The sequence below is a fragment of the Garra rufa genome, chromosome 4 (genome assembly GCF_049309525.1).
Source record: "Garra rufa chromosome 4, GarRuf1.0, whole genome shotgun sequence".
In the NCBI taxonomy this organism is placed as follows: domain Eukaryota; kingdom Metazoa; phylum Chordata; class Actinopteri; order Cypriniformes; family Cyprinidae; genus Garra; species Garra rufa.
In genome coordinates, this window is record NC_133364.1 from 16995984 (window position 1) to 17018947 (window position 22964).

Sequence of the window (22964 nt, forward strand, 5' to 3'; positions counted from 1 at the left end):
TTTATCTGATTAAACTGGGAATGAGAGAAATAAAACAATGAAAAAAGCATACAAACAATGGTCGACCTGAAGGTGAGGTTGGAGACTGCCACTCTAAGGTCTTCAAACCCAAAGCCAGAGGCTAATTTCACTCAATTCAATCCTGCGATCTCAAAAGGGCACTTTTAAAACACAGCACATTCTTGGGAAGACAGAAAAGGAATGAAAGAAGAAATGGGAGTTGAGGAAAGCTAAATGGAAGACAACATTAAGGACAATATTGATTCTGTCTTTCCAAGCATGACATCATGGTCAATAAAGCCCCTACTTTCCCTTAATGGCGTTGCCGGGGCGATGGGATGGAGCACTTTGCCTCAGTTGCCTCAACAACAATGCTGTAAAACAACACACCCTGCCCTTAAATTTACTTTTATAGCCGACAGAAAATAAACTTCCTGTCAATAGCCATTTCTGCAGGTCAGTGTGTTGGCCTTGTTGAGAATAACAGTACAAGAGGTGCCCGGGTTGACAAGGACGCTGACACATCCATCACAAGCTTTAGATGAATAAAATAGAGTGAGTACTTAAGGAACTTGCGCTTTATATGAGTAAAGTGTGCTGGCGCAACTAAAAGGTTTGGACTGTACATGATGTAGAGATTTTAAAGGCCAAATGATTGTCACAGTACAGCCACCTTCAGTATTCGCAGACAGGGAACAGGACAAAAATGGAAGGAATACGAAGCTAATAGATCATCACATATGAAGAAATTAACTCCACCCTGACTCCTGCTCCCTCGCTTTCATGCATGATTAATTGCTTTTTCACAAAAAAAGAAAGAAATACGAAAAAAAGTGAGCGTGATGTGCTCAGGAAAGGAGGAAAATGGATCAAGACAAAGCACAGACAGGTCTGTGTCCCAGTTTGACTGCTGATGAGACCAAATTCTCATTAAGGCACACAGCGTCTCTGTCTTGTACTGAATTAAACAAGAGTTTGTACCTCAGCTCGTAAACTTGACCAAAGCCATGGCACGGGTTTTATTTGAACATTCATTTAAATGTGGAAGACAGGTTTTACCCTATGCAAATAAAATAAAATAAAAACTAATGGAAAAAAAACTTATGTTAAGCCATGAAAGACCAAGATTTCAATTTATTTTCTGCACTTTATTTTCAAGTTTTGTTTAGCTGGAACATGTTGCTTGTAAGGATTGTGTTTAATAATCTGAAGTGGTATTCAGAATAATGCTGAAATTTGCTTGCAATGTATATGCTAATAATATTCAGCCCATCGTTCCATGTAGATATTTAAGTAGTTCATGTCACATTTCATGTTTCTTTCTATCTTTTTTTTTTTCAGAAGCACTTGTGTTAAAATCAATCAATCAGTTAATCAATCTTTCCTAATAGACCAAGTCAACTCTTTTGTCACAATCTAAGTCAAGTCTTTCGATGCCCTTTTCTAAAACAAAGAATAGAGTATGAGGTTTTATTGAATAAAGACAAAGTTTTATTGAATTTACTTCTGAATGTATATGTCAGAAGTACCTGTCCACAGTGTTAAAACAAATAGCATATATGAAGTATATACTTTATTTATTTATTTTTATTTTATTATATTTTTATTTTTTATTTAATTAAAGTTTCATATTTAATTTTATTTTGTAATATTTTGTAATCTAATTGTATTTTTTTAATATTTACAGTGTTAAAACAAACTGCATATATAAAATTTATACTGTATTTGTTTGTTTATTTGTGTGTTTGTTTGCTTGCTTGTTTATCTTTTATTATTTTGTATATACTTTATTTATTTAATACATTTATTTATTTATTAAATACATTTATTTATTTATTATATATTTTATTTTATTTATTTATTTTAATATTTTTTATTAAATGTTTTATATTTACAGAGTTAAAACAAATAGCATATATAAACTATACGCTTTATGTATTCATTCATTTATTTGTTTGTTTGTTTATTTATTTATATTTTAATATTAATTTGATTTCATAAAGTATATACTTTATTTACAGACTTTAGTATTTTTATTTTATTATAATTTATTCTTACATTTTTAACTATTTTTTATATTTAATTTATATTTTATATTTAAAGTGTTAAAACAAATAGCATATATAAAGTATATACTTTATGTATTTATTTAATTTTATTTTATTAATTTTTTTTAATTAAAGTTTCATAATATTTAATTTTATTTTTTAATATTTTGTAATCTAATTTTTTTATTTACAGTGTTAAAACAAACTGCATATATAAAATGTATACTGCATTTGTTTATTTATGTTTGTTTGCTTGTTTGTTTATTTGTTTCTTTTTATTATTTTGTTTTATAAAGTATATACTTTATTTATTTATTTATTAAACAAATGTATTTATTTATTATATATTTTATTTTTTGTATTGTTTTATATTTACAGAGTTAAAACAAATAGCATATATAAACTATATGCTTTATTTATTCATTCATTCATTTATTTGTTTGTTTATTTGTTTATATTTTAATTTTTATTTGATTGTATAAAGTATATACTTTAATTACACTTTTTATTTTATTATTTTATTTTATTATACTTTTTTACATTTTTATTTAACTTTATTTTTTTATATTTAATTTGATTTTTTTTATTTATATATTTACAGTGTTAAAACAAATAGCATATATAAAGTATATACTTTCTTTCATATACTTTTGTTTCTGACTGCTTAACCATTAAGTGCAGGCAAATTCTCCAAACAGAGACGTGTGGTTTCCACACACCAATTTCAGACAGGTAGAGCTAGATACTATAAACTGTTACAGTGTAAATGTGTTAATGGATATTCACCATTGGTTGTGTTCCTCTCGTGCCTTTCTCCTCTCTTCCTCCAGGCCTTTCTGCAGCTCTTCAGCAATTTTTCTTCTCAGTTCAGACTCATCCACTAAACAAAAGACAAAACATGCACATTAGATGCTGAGCTACTGCCTATATGCCAGATAGTTATTCTGAGTGTTTGATTTTGATGTTGCATTTCATAGGAGGTCCTAGAAAAGCAATGTCCTGTGGGTATCAAAGTTTAATGTTTTATTGTACACTTGAAGATTCTTTGAGGCAAGTTTGTACTTGCTTGTAAAGAAGTTTGTGAGAGAGAGTACAGTGAGGTAGGATGGTATTTTGAGCCCTCAGGACATCTCTGCGTTATGAGGCAAAGCGAGAGAAACCGAAATATGGGGGACAGGGGTCCTATACGCCTATGCACTGAAAATGACTATAAAAAACACTTTCAAACACACACTTCAAAAATACTCTTTTTAAAACTTAGTGTTGATATCAACACCGCCACAGTCAAACATGTCAGTGTGTATCCTGTTCTTTATCTAGATGGCTAATTGTCCGTGAAAGCACAGTGGAGATATAAAACAGACAAACTCATAGCCACCAGTTGAAAAAAAAAAGCAGCAGTACTGCAGCACCGCAGAAGCCTGGAGCTACTGCATGACAGGAAGTCCAAGCGTTGCAGATGAAGATACAGGATTGTAGTTTGGAAAAACAACCAACGTTTAGTCTAAAAAAATATAAATGATAAATCAATAAATAAAAGTACAAAAGCAATCATTCCTCACAGACATATCCAAGTCAGATCCTGTCACAAATGCAAGTTGAGTCTTTGATGGCAAAGCCTAAAAGGAAGTATAAGAGGTTTTACTTAAATCAAAAGATCATTTTAACTTTAACATTATGCACTTTTGAAATAAATAATTTATTCTCTATCCACTAACTTGGCAAGGGCTGGATCATTTAGCAAAAATTAAATAATTAAATACACAACTTTTCGGCAAACTATCTCTCCCCACAGTAAACAGATGAGCACTTTAAGTATTGTATTCACAATTTGTTATGTAACAGATTCCAAAAATATTTCTTCTTAGAGAACAGTGATGTTTAATAGTCTCCAATCCAGAGTAAAAACAAAACAGATAGAAAATAGACTAACAACAAAAAACAACTAACAATTTAACTGAAACAAAACCCAATAAAAAAAAAAAAAAAAAAAAAAAATTAACAAAACTAAAAAAAGAAACTAATACAAAAAAGACTCAAATGAAAACAAAACAAAATGCAAAACAAAATTAAAAAAGCAACAAAAAGACTAAAAACAAAACAAAACTAAAACTAAAACCAAACTCAAAACAAGACAAAACAAAAAACACAAATATCAACTAAATAAAACAAAACAAAAAACTAAATCTAACAACAAAATACACAAGAAACACAAAACAAAAAAGAAACAAAATAAAAGACTAAAGAGAAAAACTAAACTAAAACGAAACAAAACTCAAACCTGAAACAAAACTCAACAAAACAAAAAGCAACAAAAAACAGACTAAAAACACAACAAACATAAAACTAAATACAAACAAAACAGCACAAACAAAATAAAAAAAACAACACAAAACAACGACTAACAACAAACAAAACTAAAACAAAACACAAAACTCAACAAAAAGTAAAACACAACAAAAAGCAACACAAAACAAAAAAGAAACCAAAACAAAAAAGACTAAAAACAAAACAAAAAATGAAACTTAAACAAAAAAGACTAAAAACTAAACTAAAAATGAAACTAAAACAAAAAAGACTAAAAACTAAACAAAAAACAAAACTAACACAAAACACCAAACAAAATTTTAAAAAGCAACAAAAAAAACTAAAAACTAAATTTAAAAACAAACAAAAAACAATAAAACTAAACTAAACTAAAACAAAAAACACAAAATAGAAACTAAAAAAACTGACTAAAAAGAAAAAACTAAACTAAAACGAAACAAAACTAAAACAAAAACAAAACTTAAAACTAAAAGCAACACAAAACAATGACTAAAAACACAACAAAACTAAAACAAAACAAAATTCAACAATATAAAACAACAAAAAACAAAACAAGACAAAACAAATTGCAACACAAGACAAAACAAAACAAAAAATAAACTAAAACCCAAAACTAAAATAAAACTAAAAAGCAACACAAAGGCTAAAAACAAAACACTAAAAAAGAAACTAAAACAAAACTATAAACTAAACAAATAAGTCAAATCACAGGCAAGTGTGTTCTTTCTACAAGTCAGTAGTCCACTTGAATTAAAGACAATACAAATAAAATGATTTTTGCAACTTGCTGTAAGTGAGACTCAGAGATGTTTTCATCGCACATACAGTATAGAGGTTTTAAAACACTGAAAACATTGTTAACGACTCTTATATGCATGAATACTCAACATATGAAAGGAAGACACAGTAGCTGTCAGTAGTTGAAAGTGATGCTTTAGAAGCAGCCGCCAGAAGGAGCAGTCACTATGGGTGCCATATGGTTTAGTTGTGTTCATTTATTCATTTTAGAAACAATTTGAGACTGTAAAGCCGAGAGAAGAAACCTGTTGGGGGAGAAACACTAAAAGTTATCACTTATACCAACCTTCTTGAAGACTAATGAGAAATCCTCCTGTTGCCGTGACAATGCCGAAGAGGAAACCGAAATTAATTGCGAACCCTGGCACAGCATTTATCAAACAGCAGGCTAGTGTACTGGATACAAGCAGACAGGTGCTGTCTAAACCTCAAACCCACCAGATAGCATCAAATTAAAGATATGGTGTGATAAGGGACATCCTTCACGGTTAACACATCTAAAACAGGGCGATCTTATTTTTGTAAGTAACGGTTTGCCTTTCACAATGGATGTCTTGGCCTGCACTTCTTCCACAACACAAAGGATCATCACTGCACACTGTTTATGCAGAAAATGACCAGGATGCTGATGAAAAATTTGCAATGTTGATGAGCTGAGTTCAAACAATGTTAGTCTCATTCAAAAAAAAAAAAAAAAGAAGGTTTACATGTAAAAATTCCACCATAGACTTACTGTAAGGTCACTAAACAAAACTAAAACAAAACTCTACAAAATGAAACAAAACAAAAAGCAACAGATAAAAGACTAAAAAAAATAAAATAATAATAATTCAAATAAAACAACAAAAAACAAATAGCAACACAAAATAAAGACTATAAACAAAACAAAAACTAAAATAAAAAATAAAACTCAAAACAAAAGACAAAACAAGAAAGCAAAACAAAAATCAACAAAATAGTAATTAAATTAAATAAACAAAGAAATGATGTTATGATATAATAGTGTATATATATATATAGGGCTGGGTAAAAAATTTCGATTCTCCGATTTTAATCGATCTTCAATTTAACGCAACGATATCGATTCGAGAAATCCCCGAATCGATTCTTAATGCGCGTGCTTCAGCTTCACGTAAGAGGATATGAATATTCACCTCTCGTCCTGAAGGTGTCACCATCAGCTGCTTTTTTTGAAGAAAAATCTGGTGATCAAAAATGATTAGGCTGTAGTTAAGAACTGTTAGTTTTATGGACAGTTAGAATGTTTTGTATTATGATGGGCCTGTTTTGAACGTTTTGAATTTAGAAAAATGATTTATTTCTTAAACATGTTTGAAGTTCTTAATAGATTTCACTGTTGCACATTTACAGTCTTTTTATTTTTTTTACAGTAATGTGCATTTTGCAGTTTGTTTACATGGTGTACAATGGATGCACATATTTATGACTTCTTGTTACAGTGTTCATTTAAACTAAAAGTTGTTTAAAATTAATAACTGTGTGCACCCTATTATTAATGTAGATGTGTATTTCAGTAATAAACTTAAGTAGGAGAGTTTCAGTTACCAGCATTTATATCAAAATATGGATTGATATATATATATATATAGTAAATATAATTATGTCAATAATAATAATAGTATTATCATTATAACAATTTGCATATTTTTTGTGCAAAAATAAAAACGTTACATGTAAAAAATTCACAAAAGGTCACTTAGTAATTACATTTCGAATAAATAAATACACAAATAACTTAATACATAAATAAATAAATGCAATATGATAATGCATATATTATAATATATTGTTTAATTGAATTATATTGTTATATGACAGAATCACAATCTGAAATATAAATTAAATATAGTAAATATAAGTAAATTAAATATATGTTATAAATATATTAAATATAAATATTATATTTTATCAAAGCTGTAATGCAGTGGACTGTGCGCATAATTACAATTAGTAAATATAATTAATGATGTCAATAACAATAATAATAATAGTATTATCATTATTAGAAAAAAGTTCATATGTAAAAATTCCATCAAAGACTTACTCTAAGGTCACTTAGTAATTACATTTCAAATAAATGAATGAACGAATAAATTAAATAATTCATAAAAATGCAATATAATAATGCATTTCTTTTTATATTATTAGAATTATAAGTAAAGTAAGTAAAGATCATGTTTCATGAAGATATTTTGTACATATCCTACCCTAAATATATCAATATTTATATGTATCTTTAAAGGTGATTTTCTCAAATATTTAGATTCCAGATTTTCAAATAGTTGTATCTCGGGCAAATATTGTCCTATCCTAACAGACCAAATGCCAATGGAAAGCTTATTTATTTAGCTTTTAGAAGATGTATACATCTCAATTTAAAAAATTGACCCTTATGACTGGTTTTGTGGTATTCATACCCCTTCATTTTTTTCACATTTTGTTTTGTTGCAGCATTATGTTAAACTGCTTTAAATTAGTTTTTCTCCACATCAATTTACACTCCATACACCATAATAATGACAAAGCAAAAACCAGATTTGCAAATTTTACAAATTTACTAAAAATAAAACACTGAAATAAGTATATTGCATAAGTATTCATACCCTTAACTCAGTACATAGTTGAAGCACCTTTACAGCCTCAAGTCTTTTTGGGTATGATGTGACAAGCTTTGCACATCTGCATTTGGCAATTATCTGCCATTCTTTGCCTCACCTTTTCACCTCTCAAGCTCTGTCAGCTTGGATGGGGGCTGGCAGACATTTTCTAGAGTCCTAGTTGTTCCGATCGTCTTCCATTATGGACAATGCTTCTGTGAACCTTCAATGCAGCAGATTTTTTCCTGAACCCTTCCATAGATCATTGCCTTAACGCAAGTCTGTCACTGAGCTCTACAGACAGTTATCTTGACCTCAGGACTTGGTTTTTGCTCTGATATGCATTTTCAGCTGTTAGAACTTTTCTGAGAGGTGTGTGCCTTTCTAAATCATACTCATTCAGATGCATTTGCCACAGTTTAACTCCACTCGAAGTGTAGTAACATCTAGAAGCAATATGAATGCTCCTGAGCTAAATTTCGAGCGTCCCAGAAAAGGGTATGAATACTTATGCAACGGGATCTTTTCAGTTTTTTATTTTTAATAAATTTGCACAAATGTTAAAAACCTATTTTTTGCTTTGCCATTATGGAGTAGGGAGTGTAGATTGATGTGGGAAAAAAGTAATTTAAAGTAGTTTAACATATGCAGCAACATAACAAAATGTGAAAAAAATGAAGGGATATGAATAATTTCACAAGGCACTGTAAATGTAAAACATGCAAAAATATGTGCTCAAAAATCAGACTTAGTGTTATCAGCCAAACCTCCAAAAAAAAAAAAAACTGGTCCTTACACACTTGTTTTTTTTTTCCTTCTCCAGGCTAACGACTTTTCTTCAGTGTCACACATTCACTCACGCTCTAGGTTCCCATAATTCATTAATTTAAAATGGGCTTTAATATTTAAAAATGACTAAGAAAGGATTTCTGTGGATTCAAAGGATAACCAGCTCGTATGTTAAAAAACCATCTGCGAGTCTTCAGGGGGTTTTCGCAGGAGGTCACCGAGAACTCCAGAACGGCATTAACCGTCTGGGTACCCGTGTCAATCCTGAGTGAGAAGAGTAATGCTTAAAGATGAAAAACTCATCATCTTTAGATATTTCTCTCTCTTTTACTCCCTCCTTCATTCTCCGCAGATATTTTAAAAAGTAGCTTCTGGGCAGTCGGGAGAGAGATAACAGACAGAGACAAATTGCGTGTCTCATAAGACATTTCATTAATCTCCAGACCTGAGAAGAAGAGGAGAAGGCGGGGCTAATCTAAACCATTACACGTTCCTCACGATCCAACTTAAACATCTTTCTACACACATAAAAAGACTCCTGGGAATATCAAACAAGGTGATCTTTCTTGTCCTCAGCCTACACTTCCATCTTCTCGGATCTCAAGGAAGTTTTCGTGAAACAACATGCAAATGGGGCTAAAAGATAATTTCATTACGGCGCATCACATGCAGCGAGAGCGTACCTCTTCTTTGCTCTCCGAACTTGGTGATGATCTTCAAGGAGATACTTAATATGTAACGGCAAGAAAAGTGTGTTTATGTATGGCGGAGACAAAGAAGGATTTGTGTGCAGGTAATTAGAGCGTAATGGAAAACGGTGTGTGGGCCCTGCGTATGAATATTCATGGGACGCTGAGAACGTGTAGGAGGATCAACCTTGACCACCATCTAATCACCACGCGCAGAGACTCTGCCGTGATTTAGCAATGGACTTGATCATCCACAGCGTCTCTTAATACTCCACTCGTGGGCACACATAATCAATGTCTCTCATTAAGGTCATAGCCTTTGACCTTAGAAGATGAGCTGAGGCTCTTATGGCTAGAAGAGCTATGACAAAGACACAAATTTTAAGGTGTGAGTCACCGAAAGTTTACTTGATGCTTGTTCTGCTATGGTCATTTTTAATAGCTACAAAGTTTAAGTAAGCATTGTTTGGTAATTCATTTCAATGAAGAAAGGCAGCTAAATGACATGAGAGTGAATAAATTATACCAATTTCTATTTTTGGGACAACTATTCTGTTCTACAAAATGCAGAAACTGTACATTCTGTCTATTTTTTTTATTATTTCTTAGACTGTGATCTGTCTTGTGACAAACAGGATTGGGTCAGCTATGCCATAACTGTGTTACCCAGCACCTGGGTCAGATGTAACAACTCAATATTTGGGTAGATTTTGTGTTACTAAGCTCCTGGGTCAGACACAACAACCCATTGTTTGGGTATTTTTTGTGTTACCAAGCTCCTAGGTCAAAGTAACAACTCATTGTTTGGGTAGTTTTTGTTACCCAGCTCCTGTGTCAGACGTTACAACCCACTGTTTGGGAAGTTTTTGTGTTACCCAGCAGCTGAGTCAGATATTGTTTGGGTAGTGTTTGTTTTACCCAGCTCTAGGGTCAGATGAACAACCAATTGTTTGGGTAGTTTTTGTGTTATCCAGCCCCTGGGTCAGATGTAACAACCCATTGTTTGGGCAGTTTTTGTGTTACCCAGCTCCCGGGTCAGACGTAACAATCCATTGTTTGGGCAGTGTTGTGTTACCCAGCACCTGGTTCAGACATAACAACCCATTGTTTGGGTTGTCCTGGGTCAGATGTAACAACCCATTTTTTGGATAGCTTTTCTGTTACCCAGCACCTGGGTCAGATGTAACAACCCATTGTTTGGGCAGTTTTTGTGTTACCCAGCTCCCGGGTCAGACGTAACAACCCACTGTTTGGGTTGTCCTGGGTCAGACGTAACAACCCGTTTTTTGGGTAGATTCTGTATTACCCAGCTCCTGGGTCAGACATAACAACCCATTGTTTGGGTTGTCCTGGGTCAGATGTAACAACCCATTTTTTGGATAGCTTTTCTGTTACCCAGCACCTGGGTCAGATGTAACAACCCATTGTTTGGGCAGTTTTTGTGTTACTCAGCTCCCGGGTCAGACGTAACAACCCACTGTTTGGGTTGTCCTGGGTCAGACGTAACAACCCGTTTTTTGGGTAGATTCTGTATTACCCAGCTCCTGGGTCAGACATAACAACCCATTGTTTGGGTTGTCCTGGGTCAGATGTAACAACCCATTTTTTGGATAGCTTTTCTGTTACCCAGCACCTGGGTCAGATGTAACAACCCATTGTTTGGGCAGTTTTTGTGTTACTCAGCTCCCGGGTCAGACGTAACAACCCACTGTTTGGGTTGTCCTGGGTCAGACGTAACAACCCGTTTTTTGGGTAGATTCTGTATTACCCAGCTCCTGGGTCAGATATACCAACCCATTGTTTGGGGCAGTGTTGTGTTACCCAGCACCAGGGTCAAATATAACAACCATTGTTTTTCTGTTACCCAGCACCTGGGTCAGATGTAACAACCAATTTTTTTGGGTAGTTTTTGTGTTACCCAGCTTCTGGGTCAGATATAACAACCCATTGTGTGGGAAGTTTTTGTGTTAAACAGCACTTGGGTCAGACGTAACAACCCACTGTTTGGGTTGTCCCTGGTTAGACTAAACAACTCATTATTTGGGTAGATTTTGTGTAACCCAGCTTCTGGGTCAGACGTAACAACCCAGTGTTTGGGCAGATTTTGTGTTACCCAGCTCCTGAGTCAGACATAACAGCCCATTGTTTGGGTAGTTTTTGTGAGTACCCAGCAGCTGGGTGAGATATTGTTTGGGTAGTATTTGTGTTACCCAGCTCTAGGGTCAGATGTAATAACCCATTGCTTGGGTTGTCCAGGGTTGTTACCATTTTTTGGGTAGCTTTGTGTTACCCAGCACCTGTGTCAAAAATAACAACCCATTATTTGAGCAGTTTTTGTGTTACCCATCTCCCAGGTCAGACGTAACAAACCATTGTTTGGGGCAGTGTTGTGTTACCCAGCACCTAGGTCAGAAGTAACAACCCACTGTTTGGGTTGTCCTGGGTCAGACTTAACAACTCATTATTTGGGTAGTTTTTGTGTTACCCAGCTTCTATATCAGACATAACCCATTGTGTGGGTAGTTTTTGTGTTACCCAACACCTGGGCCAGACATAACAACCCACTGTTTGGGTTGTCCCAGGTCAGACGTAACAACCCATTGTTTGGGTAGTTTTTGTGAGTACCCAGCAGCTGGGTGAGATATTGTTTGGGTAGTATTTGTGTTACCCAGCTCTAGGGTCAGATGTAACAACCCATTGCTTGGGTTGTCCAGGGTTGTTACCATTTTTTGGGTAGCTTTGTGTTACCCAGCACCTGTGTCAAAAATAACAACCCATTATTTGAGCAGTTTTTGTGTTACCCATCTCCCAGGTCAGACGTAACAAACCATTGTTTGGGGCAGTGTTGTGTTACCCAGCACCTAGGTCAGAAGTAACAACCCACTGTTTGGGTTGTCCTGGGTCAGACTTAACAACTCATTATTTGGGTAGTTTTTGTGTTACCCAGCTTCTATATCAGACATAACCCATTGTGTGGGTAGTTTTTGTGTTACCCAACACCTGGGCCAGACATAACAACCCACTGTTTGGGTTGTCCCAGGTCAGACGTAACAACCCATTGTTTGGGTAGTTTTTGTGTTACCCAGCACCTGGGTCAGTCGTAACAATCCAATGTTTGGTTTGTCCCAGGTCAGACTTAACAACTCATTATTTGGGTAGATTTTGTTTTACCCAGCCCCCGAGTCAGACGTAACAACACAATGTTTGGGTAGTTTCTACGTTATCCAGCTCCTGGGTCAAATCTGTAAACATTAATTTATGTATGAAGTAAAAAAAAAAAAAAGCTAGTATAGTACAAATGCATCAAACCATTATGATGGGTCAAACTAACCCATTATGCTGGGTCAAACTAACCCATTATGCTGGGTGAAATAATCATCATAATTCACTCGGTAAAGTTAAACCAAAGCGTTCTATCCTCTATTTACCCAGCCCTTGCGTTAAAAAGGCCCCAAATTGGGTTGTTTTCAGCCTAGTGCTTTTAGAGTGTATAATTCAGCAAGTGAAAACTGAAAGAAGAGACAATGAATTTTCTTTACAGAAGTTTTTAAATAAATATCTTAATAAAAAAATCAATGAAGTAATGAATAAATAAATATAAAGGGGAAAAGTTTTAGCAAGCAAGTTTTGCTAGTTTCAGAGGGGGTGGGATGAGAACTACTGGGTACGACATATGCATTATGGGAGTATTTATGTAACAGAATGATGTATATTTATATAAAATCACAAAAGAGTTTCTGTCATCATTATACCACGGAACCATGAGCGAGCAAGAAAAAAAAAACATACACGTGGGAGAGAGATTCCATGAGATAGATTGAGATGTAGGGAGTTATAGATAGATGGACAGAGGAAAAAAAGTGTGTGAGCCTCCACGGTAGAGCTCATTAAGCAGATCTGCGTCTCATTAACAGGGAGCTGTCTGGTTATGTGCGATGCAGGCGGTCGTCTCTTTTTCCCCTCTCTGTAAGTAGAGCCAGTTCATAGTGTCAGCACCAGCCCACAGACTCTGCATATCTCTGCAGGTAACACCACTATTAAGGGCCGAGAGGGCACACACAGAAATTTTCACACGTATTTGAGCTGACAGTTTTTCAGAGCTACTGTTTCGATACATATTAGATGTGCTTAATTATGTGGAGGTGGAAGCGAGAAAGCTCACAGCTCAGAAAAGTCAAGACATGGAGAAAAATGCAATGACCAGCCGCACATTTTACGAGTCCATTTTAAGCATAGCTAGTGCTGAGATTTGCAGTTTGACAAAAGGACACATTGTGGGCTGACGTTTTAAAAGAAAAATGTGTTTAAATAACATTTTGATGCACTAGTTCCAAAACAGGAAACGCATCTAATGACTGGCCCAAAAAAAACCAACAGGCTATCTACTTAAAGTGTTCTTGGCTTTATTTACAGAGAGATAGCAGAGTGTCCAGTTTGTAATTTTATAATTCAGAAGGCATGTTATTTAATGAGTCATGTGACTCATTTTGCAATTGAAGACAATGTCAAAGAATTATTGGTTCCTAATAGCTGTCTCAGGTATAAACGTTCAAAACTGCAACTAAACTTCCGATTGAAAGATCTATGAACAAAGTCTTACTTTTAATGAGAAGCAAAGCGGTTGCAAATGTGATCGGCTCGGAACACTTCTGGGAGGAGATGCTGTTCCAGGTACCTTGGAGGCTAAACTGGCTTAAGTGGAGTTCCTAATTACAGCATTGATTCATTAACTCTATTACAAGTTAGAATTAATCGTTTCATTAGCACTCAGGCACAAGCTATGAATCATAATATGGAGGGATCCGGGCCCACTTACTAACATCAAGAGGACTGAACTTTTAGGAAGGAAAATAAAATATTAGCCAATTTGTTAATCTAATTTTTAAAAATCTATACAGCGGTATTTCAAATAAATCTCAATCAAATAGGTGTCAGCAGGCATGCATTTGGGATTGATGCGTTTTGTTTTTTGTGGGGGGAAAATGAAATATGCATTTAAAAAAAAAAACCACACACACACACACACACACACACACACATTTAAAGAGATAATTCACCCAAAAATAAAAATCCTATCATAGATTACTCAACCTCATGCCGTTTTAAATCCAAAAGGCTAACAGTATGTTCATCTATAAAACACAAATGGATGTTCTTTTAAAGGTTTACCTTACTCCAGAAAGAAAATTTCCTGATTTTACTCACCCATATGCCATCCAAGATGTTCATGTCTTCATTCGAAAAGACATTAAGGTTTTTGAGGAAAACATTCCAGGATTTCTCTCCATATAGTGGTCTTCAATGGAGATCAATGGGTTGAGGATCCAAATTGTAGTTTCAATGCAGCTTAAAAGGGTTCTACATGATCTCAGCTGAGGAATAAGGGTCTTATCTGGCCAAATGATTGGTCATTTTCTAAAGAAATACAAATTTATATACGTTTTTAACCACAAATGCCTGTCTTGCACTAGTTCTCATTACATAGTCACGTTAGAACGCCCTTTACAAAAAAGGTAAAACAATGATGTCGGACGATTTTGAAGTTGGAAGAGAAAATGAGATGGAGTTTTTCTCCCTACCCTACCTTTTTGAACCAAAGCACACAGTCCAAGAACTAAACACGTGTGACCTTTCCAATGTGACTGCATAATGCCTGAAGTCTAAGCAGAGCTAGTGCAAGACGGGTATTTGTGGTTAAAAAAGTATATACATTTTTGTTTTTTTAAGAAAATTATCATTTTGCTAGATGTAATATTATTTCTCAGCTGTGATAATGTAGAGCTCTTTGTAGCTGCATTGAAACTGCAATACGGACCTTCAACTCGCTGATCCGCATTGAAGTCTACTATATTGAGAAAAATCCTGGAATGTTTTAGTCAAAAACCTTCATTTCTTTTCAAATGAAGAAAGACATGAACATCTTGGATGACATGAGGGTGAGTAAATTATTAGAAAATTTTAAATCTCCATTCAACGTCTATTCCATCGAAACTACAAGAAAACATCAAAAAACCATCTACATAAATTATGAAATGTAGCCCAAGTTTTCTTATTACTTTATGATACCTTTGTGAACTTTTTAAATCATCAAAGTTCTGGTAAAATGACCTTTCATCTATCAGATTTCATTTAAAAATTAATGTATTGGTGTTTCGAAGATGAATAAAAGTCTAAATTTGGAACAACATACAGTTAATTGTCAATAATAGTTGAGAGAATTTTCATTTTTGCATAAACTAACCTACAATAATAATTTGAAGAAGCTAAAGTTTAACTAAATGTCTCAGTGTCCCTGCCACATTAATGGAGAAGTTCACTTCCACAACAATAATTTACAGATAATTTACTTACCCCCTTGTCATCCAAGATGTTCATGTCTTTCTTTCTTCGGTCGTAAAGAAATTATGTTTTTTGAGTAAAACATTTCAGGAATTATCTCCATATAGTGGACTTCTATGATTTTGAACTTCCAAAATGCAGTTTAAATGCAGCATCAAAAGCCTTAAATGATCCCAGCTGAGTAAGAATTGTCTTATCTAGCGAAACAATCAGTTGTTTTCTAAAAACAATTACAATTTCTATACTTAACCTCAATTGCTCATCTTGTCTAACTCTATATGTACTCTGTGTATTCCAGTTCAAGCCAGTTAGGGTTTTGTCCTCCAACTTCAAAATCACACAGCAAAATTTATATAGCTGTTTTAACTTTTTTTTTTGTAAAGGGCGTTTGAACCTCTGCAGCAATGTAGAAAAATGTAGATACTCTGTGTATTCCAAACTGGAAGTTTAGAGCCCTTTGAACTGCATTTTGGAAGTTCAAACTCGCAGTCATCGTAGAAGTCCACTAACATTCCTGAAATGTTTTCCTAAAAAAACTATTTCTTGACAACTGAAGAAAGAAAGACATGAACATCTTGGATGACAAGAGGATGAGTAAATTATCTGTACATTTTTGTTCTGGAAGTGAACTTCTGCTTTAATTTTGATCTTTAATAATTAATATTATTAATTATTATAATTTTTTATGATTTCGTACAACAATAGTCATTATTATGGTGCTACATCATAGGCCAGAATACTTTACTAAAGGGAAAATTGCTGTTGTTCCACTCCACCCACGTACTCTGATGTGTTTAAGAGAAGTTAGAATTCCGTAGAATTACCCAGAATGACTTGATGTATAATATTACCCCTTCACAATGGTGTACCAACACATTCAGAGTGCTTACAAGATGCAATTTACCCGAGGAGTACCATTAACGCTCATGAATGACAGGCACTGAAGTGCACCGTGCAATATGTGTAAAATACCTCAAAGTGTAATTCCTTCACTTTGAACGCATGTATGTGTGTCAGCATTACGCTTCAAAACAATCGACTCACCGGCGGGAGGTGGAGGCGGTGGTGGAGAAGCCACAGGTTTTTCTACAGACGGAGGAGGGTGCGGAATAGTTTCAGCAGCGGAAGCGACAGGAGCGACAAGTTCAGCTGGAGGGGAGGGGGTGGTTATTTCTACAGGTGGAGCAGAGACGAGTTCAGAAGCAGTTTTAGTGATAGGATGAGTAGGGATGGATTCTACAGCGGGAGGAGGAGGTGTGAAAAGCTCAAAAGCAGGAGGGGAGGCAACAGAATCAGCAAGGGGAGGAGAAGTGCTGGGTTTGGGGGAGGGAGGTGGGGCAATTATTTCCACAGGTGGAGATGCTGTTATAAGCTCAGCTGTAGCAGCAGGTGGAGCAAGGGACTCACCTGCAGAAGCTGATACAGCTGGTGCTGTCACTACAGGAGGAGGTGGGGGGAGAATGACTGGCTCTGCTGGTGGTGGTACAGGAGTGGTCACTTGCTCAGGGAGTTTTACTCGCTCTGGCAAGGAAGAAGGTGGAAGGGAAGTGACAGGGTCAGGTGGAGGAGATATTGGCACCAGTGCTGGCAGAGGATCAACCACGGGAGGAGAAGCAGGAGGGGTTCTGGTGGGGGGCCGTGGTGGGCCTGAGGGTTCCCTCATGCGGTCGATGACCTTCTCTGAGAGCTGAAGAATAGAGGTGGAGAAAACAAATGACACTCTTGTGAGCATATATATTTCTGCTTTTTCTTCTCTAGTTTAAAACCATGTCAATTTAATGATCAAGAACTTATTTCAGAGATGGACATTCTGTACTTTTTTTTGTCTCTTTTAAATATTCACCTTACTTCCTTTCACTTCTTTACTTACAGTCTGTAGCAATAAAACAAGTTTGCTTGTTTCTGGTTTTCCATCTTGCTTACTCTCAGTCACACACCAGGTTTAAGTTGGGCAATGGTCCGAAATGGTTTTTATGTTCCCCTTCTGACACCCTAGACATTTAATATCTATCGAAGGGTCGTAACACAGACACTTACAAGTATCTTAAAAGAAAAAGTATTTGGGTATTGGATGCTTTTTAAAAAATTGCATGTCAAGTTCAACATAGAAATATAGGCCTCATACACAAACATAAAATAAAATAGACCCTTTTAGTTGCTGGGTTTCAGAGTGAAATATATTGATATTATACTGTTAAAAAAACATCAGTGTTTTTATATTTCTATTTTAATATAATAAAATTAGAGCTGGGCAATGATTAATCACGATTAATCGCATCCAAAAGAAACATTTGTGTGTACATAATATGTGTGTGTACTGTGTATATTTATTATGTATATATAGAGAGACACACACATACAGTATCTATTTAGAAAATATTTATATATATATGTTTGTATTCATATAATTTATACTATATATTTTAAAAAAATTAATATGTAAACATAACATGTTTTTCTTAAATATATACATGTATATACGTGTGTGTATTTACATATACGTAATAAATATACACAGTATACACATATGTGACCCTGGACCACAAAACCAGTCTTAAGTCGCTGGGGTATATTTGTAGCAATAGCCAAAAATACATTGTATGGGTCAAAATTATTGTTTTTTCTTTTATGCCAAAAATCATTAGGAAATTAAGTAAAGATCATGTTTCATTAAGATTTTTTGTAAAATTACTATTGTAAATATATGAAAATGTAATTTTTGATTAGTAATATGCATTAAGAGCTTAATTTGGACAACTTTAAAGGTGATTTTCTCCGTATTTAGATTTTTTTGCACCCTCAGATTCCAGATATTCAAATAGATGTATCTCGGCCAAATATTGTCATATCCTAACAAACCATACATCAATAGAAAGCTTATTTATTGAGTATGAGTATGTATACATCTCAGTTTTGTAAAAAATTACCTTATGACTGGTTTTGTGGTCCAGGGTCACATATATTATGTACACAAACACTTTTATTTTGGATGTGATTAATCATTGCCCAGCACTAAATAAAATGTGTTTTTATTAATAATTTATTTTTATTTCTGTTTTAGTAGTTTTGTTCTATTAGTGATTAAATGTCTTAAACTAAATTTATTTAGTCACACAATTAATGTTTTCATGAACTTATATATATATATATATATATATATATATATATTTGTACACCATTAGTTACACAAACACACACACACACACACACACACACAATTAATTACTAAAATAATTCAAAACTATTTTGTTGACAACATTTACTTGATCAAAAATACAGAAAAAAAACTGTAATATTGTGAAATATTATTACAGTTTAAAATAATGGTTTTCTATTTTAACATACTATTTTAACATAATGGCTGATGAATTTTCATCAGCCATTACTCCAGCCTTCAGTGTCGCATTATCTATCAGAAATCATATTTTATTATCAATGTTAGAAACATTTGTGCTGATTAGTATTTTATTTTGGAACCTGGATTCTTTTTTCAGGATTCTTTGATAAATAAAAAGTAAAAAAAACAAAAAAAAAACAGCATTTATTCAAAATAGAAATATTTTGCGTCTTTGCTATGACTTATCAATTTAGCACATCCTTGGTGAATAGAAGTATTTTTTTTTTATAATAATAAAATAATAAAATTTACTGACCAAATGGTAGTTTATATCATTACAAAACATTTCTATTTTTTTTTTTTAAAAATGCTGTTTTTCAACTTTTTATTTATTAAAGAATCCTGAAATTTTAGAATGATTTTTGAAGTATCATTTGACAGTGAAACATGGAGGAACGATGCTGAAAATTCAGCTTTGCATTACAGGAATAACTTTCATTTTAAAATATTTTCACATTGACGTTGAATTTACGTTGAATATTTACATATTTATATATTTAATATAAATATGTATATTTGCATTAAAGTATTTCACAACATTACTTTTTATCAAAGAAATTCTGCCTTGATGAGCATAAGAAACTTCTTAAAAAGCATTAAAAATTATACTGATCTCAAACTTTTTAACAGCAGTGTGTGTGTGTGTGTGTGTGTGTGTGTGTGTGTGTGTGTGTGTGTACATAGACAGGATATTTTTAAGTTTTGCTATTTTTTTTTACCTTACACTCACTTAGGCAGCATTTACTTTAAGTATTAAAAATGTAACAAAGTCATCACTCTAATAAAGATAAAAAATAATTAATTTGGTGTACACATACAATGGTTGTATAGACATGTTATAATAGGTTATGCTTGACATGCAACACTCAATTTTATACAATACAAGGGGTCTCTGCTTCTTGTCCACCAAGGGGTCTTTTGCCTGATAATGCTGACCCCTGTTGTTAGTATTGAACTAGTTTGTGTAAACCCTGAAAACCACTTATACAAAACAAAAAGTCTGTGAATAAGTTGCATGTTGAAAAATAAACACTCAAAACAATTCATAAATAAATATAGTGCTAGTATCAACTAACAGCTGTGTGAAGGGTGACACTGTTTAAGCTACTGTACATGATAGTTATGGGGGGCGTGAACATAGTGCTATCATTGTTGACATTGTGATGCTTGAACTGTAACAGGTGTTTGCTAAAATAATTCCTCTGAGGTAGGATGCTTATGAAATGCATAACATTGCAGCTAAACTTGGTTTTCCAGGTCTGCTGAAGTACAGTAAATATTCAGTCAGGGACAGAATGCTTATCCAGTTAGGTAGGATATTAGAGGACTTCATCACGATCCTGCACATGCGTTCAAATCACAGCAGAGGTGAATTAAAGCCATGCGTCAGTATGCGTGATGTTCTTTTGACAGGTGGAGGAGAACAGACAGACATGTGTGTCACTCACCCTTATGCCCTTCACTATCGTTACGTTTTCATTCTCATCCGACTCAAAAGACACGCGACGCGTGCTGTTGTTGGCTCCCATTCCTGGTCAAACAAGCCCGCTGGTGCTCAACCAGCTACTTCATGTAAATGTGTTCAGGAGTTATGAACTCTGAGGAGTTGACAGCTCTCTGGTTGTAAAGCGCACGCACAAGGGCCGCAAGCTCCCGTTCAGAAACATGGACCGCTTCCGTCTTTAGTCCCGCCCACCTGGCACAGGCGAAGAAAGACGTTTCTCATTGGTTGAGCGCAAATGCTTAGTGTCTCTATTGGGCAACATAGAAAATAGAAGTAAAATACATTGCATTTAAAATAATTTGTATTTATTAGTTTCTATATTCATATTAAAAGGACACTATACGAAATCAATATCTTTTTCAGAGCAGAAGAATTGTATCGAATTTGCTGCTATTTTTCAATGGCTTAAAACAGGTCCAAGCTGTAAAAAATGTAGGCTACTTTATTCTTCTACTTTAATATTACGCTATTTATTGTTTTTGTAATTTTATTTAATTTTTAATTTAATTTATTTCTAGTAAAAAATAAAAACAATGTATATACTTTACAAAAAGACACATTTTTTTGTGTATTTTACACAATTTACAAACTTGTTTCTTTATATTTTTGAAAGAAATGAACTTCCTTAACTTACTTTTATTCAGCAAAGATGTGTTAAATTTCTAAAAAGTAAGAGTAAAGACTCATATTGTTAGAAAAGATTTGTACTTTGAGTAAATGCTGTTATTTTGATTATTTTTATTCATAAAAGTGTCCCAAAAAAGGTATCCCAGGTTCAAAAAAATATATTAAGCAGCAAAAAAATAAGTTTTTTCACAGCAAATCAGCATATTAGAATAATTTTTTAACGATCATGTGACACTGAACACTGACGCTGAAATAATGATGCTTCAAACAAAGGAATAAATTATATTTTAAAGTAAAATAATAATAATAATAATATATATATATATATATATATATATATATATATATATATATATATAATAAAATAGAAAAAAATTATTTTAAAGTGCAATAATATTTTACAATATTACACTTTTTTGTATTTTTGATCAAATAAATGCAGCCTTAATGAGCAGAAGAGCCTTCTTTTAAAAATATTAAAAATGTTACTGATCCCAAACTTTATTTTTAATTAATTAATTTATTCATTTATTTATTCATTCATTCATTCATTCATTCATTCATTCGTTATTTTTATTTATTTATTTATTTATTTATAGAAAAACTTTACAAAAATAATATATAAATCTAATTCTAACATAAATTAAACTTCAGAGGTTTTAAAATTGCATTGAAATACACATCCACATTATAAATTAAAAATGACTAAATAAATGAAAACATTAATTAAACTCAAAGTAGGTTTAATCAATAAATATTGAAAAGAATTTAGAGAGTTTTAAGACTTTTTTTTTAAGGTGCTTTGAAGTTTGAAATAAATTGTTAGAATTGGTTTTAAATGCCCAAAACTAAAAAAAAATCAACATTTGTGTACATAAAACATGCCTATAATTTAAATATTATTATACAAAAATTCAACCACTTTGTTTTGCATAAAAGCACCAAACTTAACAATGTGGTCAAAAAACAAGTATATGGTAAACATACACTCTGTGTTAGAACAGCATTACACTGTAGAAGAGATGTTCCTGAGGTCCTTGTGTCAAATCGGAGCTGTGGGCATTTAGAGATGTGGGTCTTCTGTTCTTTAGTGGGTGGCTATCTTTGTCTAAATGCCCTCAGGTGTCATCATGACAACCTTTTATCCTCCACTAGGTGATGAGAAATAACCTTAGTCCTGTGTCATCAGCAAAGGACAGTAGATTGCTCAGAAATGATGGGCCTCAGAGGAAGCTGATAAGAACTTCTGGATCTGACTAGGCTCAGAGGAGCTAAAAGAAAAATAACCTCAGAGTCTCCGTGATTGTTTCCCTTTTTTGAAGGGGCACAAAATTGGCCACTATGTTATCTCTGCTGTCCACGGACACATCAGTCAAAGAGAGACTGCCAGATCGACCCTTTCCCACACAATCAATGCCCTTTCCTCTGTGGTTTGTTACAGCAGAGATCGTCAGGAGATAGAGGGGAACAGGTCCACAGCAATATATCCTAGAAACCAGAAAGCAATTAACAATCTACACCTTCCGCTCTGTCTTTCTCCCTCCCTGTAGGTCTGATTTCTAAAAGAACCTTTCACTCTCTTTTGAGTCGGATCTTTTCATTGAACCAGTTCACAAAACTGATTTGTTGAAGATTAAATTTACATTAAGTTACACTACCAGTCACAAGTTTGTTTTTTTAAGGAATTCTCTTTTGCCCAACAGGCCCATATTTATTGATTCAAAAGCAGTAATATTGGGAAATATATATATATTTTTTAAATAAATGCTTTCTATTTGAATGTATTTTAAAATGTAATTTATTCCTCTGATCAAAGCTAAATATACT

At 33.6% G+C, this 22964-nt stretch overlaps 2 protein-coding genes across 2 annotated transcripts in view; one reads left to right on the top strand and one right to left on the bottom strand.

Moving 5' to 3' along the window:
• The window catches only part of LOC141333334 (uncharacterized), a 54652-nt gene extending 33976 nt beyond the window's left edge, over positions 1–20676 (bottom strand). Inside the window, exons 1-3 of the mRNA XM_073838316.1 lie at positions 20455–20676; positions 17017–17296; positions 2835–2928 (exon numbers count right to left, since the gene is read on the bottom strand). Coding sequence (XP_073694417.1) covers positions 2835–2928; positions 17017–17296; positions 20455–20535 — 455 coding nt within the window. The 5' untranslated portion in view covers positions 20536–20676. The remainder of the gene's footprint in view (positions 1–2834; positions 2929–17016; positions 17297–20454) is intronic.
• The window catches only part of LOC141333750 (MICOS complex subunit MIC19-like), a 636840-nt gene that overhangs the window by 120924 nt on the left and 492952 nt on the right, over positions 1–22964 (top strand). The window lies entirely within an intron of this gene.